This window comes from Aulonocara sp. 'chitande type north' Nkhata Bay, linkage group LG9 (assembly GCF_057382095.1).
Source record: "Aulonocara sp. 'chitande type north' Nkhata Bay isolate Kocher_YH1m ecotype deep benthic linkage group LG9, A_spYH_male_GT1.1, whole genome shotgun sequence".
Lineage (NCBI taxonomy): Eukaryota > Metazoa > Chordata > Actinopteri > Cichliformes > Cichlidae > Aulonocara > Aulonocara sp. 'chitande type north' Nkhata Bay.
Genome location: NC_141352.1, coordinates 12,818,309 through 12,826,878, shown reverse-complemented (window position 1 = coordinate 12,826,878; position 8,570 = coordinate 12,818,309). Strand labels below are relative to the sequence as shown.

At 42.0% G+C, this 8,570-nt stretch overlaps 1 protein-coding gene across 1 annotated transcript; it reads left to right on the top strand.

The window, feature by feature from the left end:
• The first annotated feature begins 2,108 nt into the window (after positions 1-2,108).
• On the top strand, positions 2,109-2,714 carry LOC147321794 (zinc finger BED domain-containing protein 4-like). The gene has a single exon (XM_086305023.1). The coding sequence runs from the start codon at positions 2,130-2,132 to the stop codon at positions 2,712-2,714; it is 585 nt and encodes a 194-aa protein (XP_086161149.1). The 5' UTR covers positions 2,109-2,129.
• The last annotated feature ends 5,856 nt before the right edge of the window (positions 2,715-8,570 follow it).

Here is an 8,570-nt window from a genome sequence, read left to right as displayed (position 1 = left end):
TGTGAGACTGCATCAGAATTGTGAACATCACAGCAGATGCCTGTTGTTAGCTGTCCTAAAAAACAGACTGCTCAGCCTTGGATTGTCAGAACATGCAATAGCGTGGTTCTCAAATTATCTGAATAATAGAACCCAGTGCATTAAACTTGAAGGTCTTTGTTCTAAATTTGTTGCTGTCCACAAGGGGGTGCCACAGGGCTCAGTTTTGGGTCCCCTTCTGTTCCTTTTATATATCAATGACTTGGGTCAAAATGTCTCAGACACAAATTTGCATTTTTATGCTGACGACACAGTTATTTACTGTTATGGATCATCTCTTGCTCAGGCCATTGAAACCCTACAGAAAGCCTTTGTTGCTTTCCAGCATTCACTTATTCAGCTAAAATTAGTTCTCAATGCTGACAAGACTAAGCTAATGTTGTTTTCTAAGTCAAAGAAGGTCCCGGAGCCTATTCCAGTGGTGTCCACCCTTGAAGGAAATGTCATAGAGATAGTTCATGAATATAAATACTTTGGTGTCTGGATTGATGACTCCTTCACCTTTAAACCACATATAGAGAGACTTGTAAAGAAACTGAGACTTAAACTTCGTTTTTTCTTCCGTAATAAACAGTGTTTTTCTTTTGCAGTAAAAAAACGTCTTGTCACTGCAACCTTTTTATCTGTGTTAGATTATGGTGACATTCTGTATATGAACTCTTCTTCATGTCTTCTAATATTGGACACGATGTATCATGCTTCCTTGAGGTTTATTACCAACTGTAGATATCTGACCCATCACTGTGACTTGTACTTAAGAGTAAAATGGCCTTCTTTGGCCATTAGAAGACAGGGGCATTGGTACACTTTTATTTACAAAGCTATGCTTGGATTGCTGCCTCCTTATATTTGTACTTTGGTCACAAGGACAAATAGTGGTTCTTACTCCTTGCGTTCAAATGATCAGCTGCTGCTGTCTGTTCCCCTTGTCCGCACAGAGGTGGGTAAGAAAGCCTTTGTCCACTCTACGCCTTTTTTGTGGAACCTGTTACAGAAAGACTGGAAACTGACTGAACTGTTGTCTTTAAATGTTTTTAAAACTAAACTCAAAGGCCTACAGACTGCCTCAATAATGTGTAATTGTTTTGTGTAATTTTAACTTTGTTTGTTCGTATGTATTTGTCTTGAAATGTGCTGCCTCTTGGCCAGGACTCCCTTGAAAAAGAGGTTTTTGATCTCAACGGGACATTCCTGGTTAAATAAAGGTTAAATAAAAAAAAAATTATATTCCCCATGTAATTCATTAATATTTGGGTTGTATTTACTGATATATGTAATTTCTTAATGTTTTTTTGTTGTATCAGGGGAGAGGAATGATGTGGATGAGGCCTTGGTCAACATGGTGATAGAGGATTCCCAGCCCTTCACTATTGTGGAGGACAGTGGGTTTAGGAAGCTTGTTAAAGTTTTGAACCCTAACTATGTTCTCCCCACAAGACAGGTGTGTATCTTAAAATATGAAGCATGTTTCCATTTTGCCTTTATTTCCATATTAAGTACTTTACTTTCATTTGTTTAGGCTTGAAAAGCTATGGTGGACCAAAGATACAAAGAGTCCAAACAAAAAGAAAAACTGACTGTGGCCAAGGTTTCTGCAGTTAGTTTGACATCTGATATGTGGACCTCCATTAACACAGAGGCTTACCTAGCCGTCACCTGCCATTTCATTGACTGCATTGCATTCTGTAGTGTTAGGTGTTTAGCACTTCCCTCAAGCTCATACTGCTATCAATTTGTCACAAGTAACAGCATCGCTCATGTCAGAGTGGGGCATTACAGACAAAGTTAGATGTTATGTGACTGATGGAGCAGCAAACATGGGTGCTTGTGCTAAGGAGCTTCGTTTGCGTCACAGTAATTGTGTGGCACATACATGGTCAAAACAGCTCTTGATCAACACACCACGCTGTCTGACATCCAGACTACCTGTAGGAGGATGGTGGGATATTTCAAGAGCAGTACAACTGCTAAGGTTTGTTCCATTATTTCACTACTGCTTTAAGGTGCTGCTGCAGTAACACAGCTTGAATGAATCAATTTTGTTTTGTTGGCTGTTTTTCTAGGAGAGGCTGACAGAGGTGCAGGAGCAAATGGGCCGGCCTGCACTGAAGTTAATTCAAGAGGTGGATACACGTTGGAACAACACATTCCAAATGCTTCAACGTGTTCATGAACTCAGGGAAGCTATTGGAGCATCGTTAGCTGGCCTGCACACTGATATTTGCCAACTATCCTCTGAACAGTATGACCTTATGGCAGAATGGCTTAAAATACTCTCCCCATTTAATGATGCCACCACTGAGCTGTCAGAGGAAAAGCGAGTGTCTGGATCCAAAGTAATTCCACTTCTAACAATGTTGCACCATGCACTACATGAAGAGGAAATGGGAGTTGTCCTAACTCCAGAGAGCTCCACCGTGGTTGGGAATCTAAGGAGACAATTAAAGGAGACGCTCTACACATTGCAGTCAATGAGCATCATGTCACTGGCAACATTGCTGGATCCAAGGTTCAAAAAAATAGGCTTCTTTAGCCTAAATAAAGCAATGGATGCTGAGAAGAGACTTATTTTTGAATGTGCTGCTTTTGTGCAGCACTTGGCTCCCTTATCAGCAGCCTCATCAGCAGCAGCCTCATCATCAAAAGCTTCTCAGCCTGTGACTCAAGGTATATGAGCACATTTCGATTATTATATTGTATTTAGTTACTTACATTCTGTTTGGTAGCAAACTGTGGCATTGTTTGGACACCACTGTTCTGGAGACAAAGACCCCAAATGCTTCTGCTGATGCAACAGCTGAAGTGCAGAAATACCTCCATGAACCAAATATCGGCAGACTGGAGAATCCGCTGGAGTACTGGGCTGGACACAAATTTCTTTATCCAAACTTGTATAAACTTGCTGTGGTTTTTCTTGCAACCCCTGCTTCATCTGTGCCCTGTGAAAGGGTATTTTCAAAAGCAGGAGAAATCCTCTCAAAAAAGAGAAACTGTCTAAAGCCCAGCACTGTGGAAAAGCTGCTATTTTTGAGTAAAAACAAATGATAACTTTTCCCTAGTGTCATGAGCACTGTTATAGAATAGAATAGAATAGAATTCAACTTTATTGTCATTGCACATGCACAGGTACAGGGCAACGAAATGCAGTTTGCATCCATCCAGAAGTGCTTTAGTGATATAGATATATTACAATATATATTAGCAATAATATAGATATGTGAGTATATTACAGAAATGGGTCTATTATGGTATGTTATAATGTACACGGTATGAAGTATGTTGTGAATATTCTATAACTATAAGTATGTACAGGCTGTAGTGAGTACAAGCTATGTACAGGATATGAACAGGATATAAATATGAAAAACTATACAGAATATGAAATAAATAACTTTACAGAATCTGGGATATACAGCTATACAGAAATGGGAACTATGCAAGTTGTAAACAGTTGTAGGATTAAAGATTATCGAATGTACAGAATGATTATTTACACAGAGCTATACAGTAGTGCAGTTAAGATAAGTGAGGGTGTAGATAGTTTCTACAGAGGCTATATAAAGTGCTAGTGGTTGTGAGTGGTGGTTCAGTCCATGTTATTATTGTGTGTTTGAGGGTACAGTTGTCCATTGTGGGTGTGTGTATGTTCAGTCCATGAGTTTAACGTGGGTCAGATGTCAGGAGGCAGAGTTCAGGAGTCTGACAGCTGTGGGGAAGAAGCTGTTCCGGTACCTGGTGGTCTTAGTCCGGAGGCTCCTGTAGCGCCTCCCAGAGGGCAGGAGGGTGAAGAGTCCATGTGATGGGTGACTGGGGTCTTTGATGATTTTCCCAGCCCTTTTCAGACACCGCTTCCTGTAGATGTCTTTTATGGCAGGAAGTGGTGCTCCGGCGATGCGCTGGGCAGTTTTCACGACCCTCTGCAACGCCTTCCGGTCCGAGGCAGAGCAGTTCCCGTACCAGACTGTTATACAGTTGGTCAGGATGCTCTCGATGGTGCAGCGATAGAAGTTCACCAGGATGTCTGAGGACAGGTGGTTCTTCCTCAGAGTCCTCAAGAAGAAGAGGCGCTGGTGAGCCTTCTTGACCAGCTTGGAGCAGTTGGTCGTCCAGGTGAGATCCTCGGAGATGTGGACTCCCAGGAACTTGAAGCTGCTCACACGCTCCACAGCCGTCCCCTTAATGTGGATGGGTGGATGTGGGTCAGCATTCCTCCTGTAGTCCACGATGAGCTCCTTGGTCTTCTCGGTGTTAAGCAGCAGGTTGTTTCTGTCGCACCACTCAGCCAGACGATCCACCTCCTCCCTGTAGGCGGCCTCATCGTTGTCACTGATGAGGCCAATCACCGTGGTGTCATCTGCAAACTTAATGATGGTGTTGGAACCATCAGCAGGTCTGCAGTCGTGGGTGAAGAGGGAGTAGAGGAAAGGGCTCATCACACAGCCTTGTGGTACACCGGTGTTCATCGTGATTGTAGATGAGCAGTGGTTATCCAGCCGGACATGTTGGGGGCGGTTGGTCAGGAAGTCCAGTAACCATTTGCAGATGAGGGAACTGATACCCAGGTCTGTCAGTTTCCTGATGAGTTGTGAGGGGTGGATTGTATTGAATGCTGAACTGAAGTCTATAAACAGCATTCTGGCGTAGGTGTTGTTGTTGTCCAGGTGTGAGAGGACAGAGTGCATTGCGATGGAGACTGCATCCTCTGTGCTCCTGTTCCGGCGGTATGCGAATTGGTGGGGGTCCAGGGTGGGGGGGAGACAGGATTTGAAGTGTGCTAGGACCAGTCGCTCTAAGCACTTAGTGATGATGGGGGTGAGTGCTACTGGGCGGTAATCATTGAGGCAAGATGGGTTGGAGTTTTTGGGTATCGGGACGATGGAGGTGGATTTGAAGCAGGCCGGTACCACAGCGTGGGCCAAGGACAGATTGAATATGTCTGTGAGCACTCCTGCAAGCTCCCCAGAACACGCTCTGAGAACACGCCCGGGGATGCCATCAGGGCCTGCAGCCTTGTGGACATTGATCCTGCTCAGCACTGCTCCTACATCGGTGGGGGAGAGAGTCATAGGTTGGTGGTCTGGCGTCATGTCTGCTTTGGTTGTGGTTGTGGGGTTCCCTCGCTCAAAACGAGCATATAAAGTCACAAGCACATTCACATCACAACTCCCTCCCTTTTTGTTTCCATGTACATTCCTGTGTTAAGCTGCCAATGTATTATACACAAACATTAATATGATATTAAATATAACTAATATTTAGAGTTTAGTTAGTGGTGTCATGAACAAAAGTAATTTCTTTATTTATTCAACTTGAAGCGCCACACACTAGTTTGTGTCATTATTCAGATGTACATAAGCATGATTACACAGTTACACAATCATCCCAAAAACTCTGTCTTGATAGTTTCCACTTTTTCTTTTGTATCAGACATACTGAGACAATATTCGGGATAAATAACCATAAAGACCAATTTATTTATTCAGTTGAGAGGTTTACACATCACATCATTATAATCATTGAGCCTGTTTCACTTGAATCGTCCACTTGATGGCGCAGTAGAGCAAATGAATCATCACAACGCTTCAAACCATGAGTTGACTGCTTGAATGGGAAGCTTCAGTTTATCACAAGGCTTCATCTCACCATCACTAGTTGCAGCCATGTTCTGTATAAAATAGAATAGAATAAATTTCAGTGTTACAGAGCTCTTACAGCAAGGGAAAATAAAAATATAAAAGGAAGACACAACGTGGTCCTAAATACATGAGCAACTGATTTCGTATATACAGGTAACAATGTACTGTACAGAATATGTATAGAAAAATTTATGGACATTTCACAGCGTACACGCTATGAAATGGTTGTGCGCAGACAGGAGAAGGACCCAAACGCAAAACTCACCATGCAGGAATTAAACTCAAAAAAATACTTTATTGCAGAACAGCATGAAAAACATAACAAAATTAAACTGGGACATGGCTAACCTGACACACAGGGGAACAAAGCCATGAGGAGAGACTACGACACTGACCAAAAGAAACACAGGGCTTAAATACAGTGAGAGATAACGAGGGAATGAGGCACAGAAGGAGAGCACAGCTGGGAGTAATCAGGCTGGACCAGACAAGGGAAGCAAAACTAGAATCACTGACATGAGACACAGAGCTTCAAAGTAAAACAGGAAACACACTGACTGAACTCTAGGAATTTAAACCTCCTCTTCCCCTTCCTGGCTAAACTGTGCATCACACTGCCCACAGGGGAGAAAAAGTGGCTTCCGTCTGCTTCAGAAGCCGATAATTTCGTGCAGGGCTTGAGGAACGAAGCTGAAGCTCAAAGGCCACAGTGACTGTCAGCTGCAAGTAAAGTGACTTGAATCCTTGCTGACTTACAGGCAATCGGACAATTACAGAGAAGACAGGCAAGCACTATATGTTTCTGTTATTTCATGGTATACTAGTTGTCACCGTCTTAACACCTAGTTCTTATGTTTCTTTGGTAATATTTTGAATTAATGTTCACTGATCCCTAGAAGGTTTGATTTATGATGGGATATATACTTATTACTCCAAAGTTAAGGTTGTATGCAGTTTCTAGGTATCAGGAGTTTGGGCTAGGATGTTGAAGTTGTTGGGGATATACTGTGGTCACCTTAGTTCAGAAATGGGACAGAAGTGGGTGGGGGGAACTATGGCTCACAGATGTGGTTGTTACACCCTGAGTTATTTTTCCTGTTTTTGTTTGCCTTGGCTGTATGTGGATTTGTTTGTTTGCTTTTTTTTTGGGGGGGGGTTCCCATGTATGGTCATTTTGTCATAAACCATATTTCAGTAAAACATATATATGGCTGGTTATAGCACCAACGATAGTACTATTAGATTTTTGTCTTGGATTGTGAAAGGCTTGAACGGTCCGGTAAAGAGATCTCGGGTTCTCAGTCACTTAAAACATCTCAATGGAGATGTCGTTTTTCTCCAGCAGACTCATTTGTGAGTCAAAGATCATAATTGACTTAAACCTCCATGGATAGGTCATATGTTTCACTCAGACATAGATAGTAGAGCCAGAGGAGTGGCAATCTTACTTAGGAATAAAATACATTTTTCTCTTACTAAATTGATTGCTGACAAAAATGGACGATATCTAATTGTTGTAGGGACCCTCATGAATAACCCAGTTGTCTTAGTGAACGTCTATGCCCCAAACTTTGTGTTGCACCAATGCCCCAAATGCTGTGTTTACTAATAATCTTTTGAGGATGATTCCTGACTTAAAGACGCACCCTCCTGATCTTCGAGGTGATTTAAACTGTGTTATTGACCCAGCTTTAGACAAATCTGCCACTGGCTCCAAAGCATCATCTGCTATGTCCAGGGCTTTCTCACACTTTATCACCCAAAATGGACACATTGATTGGAGGTTTTTTAATCCCCAAGCCAGAGAATATTATTTTTTTCAAATGTTCATCACACATATTCTCGCATCGATTACTTTTTTATAAATGGCTCCATGGCTTCTAAAGTTTGCAACTCTGAATGTATTCCAATTGTTATATCTGATCATGCTCCATTAGTCCTGCTTATGGTATTGTCCCCTAGCTATAGACCTCAGCATCCATGGAGGTTGAATTCTCTACTCTTGCCTGATTCAGCTTTCTGTGACTATATCTCATCTGCAATTGATGGTTTCTTAACTACGAATGTTTTAGAAGACATCTCAAATTCTCTACTATGGGAAACACTTAAAACTTACCTCAGAGGACAAATAATTTCCCATTCATCTCACCTATATAAATCAAAGAAAGCTAAGCAAAATGAACTTTCTGCCAAAATTCAAGCTCTAGACCGGACACACACTCAAACTCCCTAACCTAAAATATATAAGCAGTGTCTTAAACTACAATCTGAGTTCAGTCGCCTGTCAACCCATGATGCAGAGCAATTGATATTACAGTCCCATGGCAACTATTATGAACATGGTAATAAAGCCTCTCGTCTGCTAGCCCACCAGCTACGTCACCAATCGGCATCTTGCCAAATTTTGCAAATTAAAAATGAATCAGGAATTTTGACTTCTGATCCAACTGAAATCAACTCAATTGTTAAGTCATTTTATAGTGCTCTGTATGCATCATAGTTCCCCTCTAATTTTATAGATATGAACCAGTTTCTTAACAAATTGGACACCCCTACAATCGCAACCTCAACAGCAGCAGACAATGACGCTATCCTCACTTTACATGAGGTTACGTCATCAATCACATCCTTACAGTCTGGAAAGTTCCCTGGTCCTCATAAGCGCACCCCCCCCCCCGAATTTTATAAAAAGAAAACTGGCCCCTTTGCTGTTGTCGGTTTTTGAGTAGTCACTGAAACAAGGCTCTCTCCCTCAGACACTAAGACGGGCTTCTGTCTCATTACTGCATAAAGAAGGAAAGGATCCTACCTGTTGTAGCTCCTATCGACCAATAAGCCTTCTTAATGTAGACTTTAAAATCTTATCCAAACTGCTAGCAACCCGTTTGGAAAGAG

What these genes read in the sequence shown, in the direction of transcription:
- LOC147321794 (XM_086305023.1), top strand. Translation starts at nt 2,130, where the DNA reads ATGGGCCGGCCTGCACTGAAGTTAATTCAAGAGGTGGATACACGTTGG.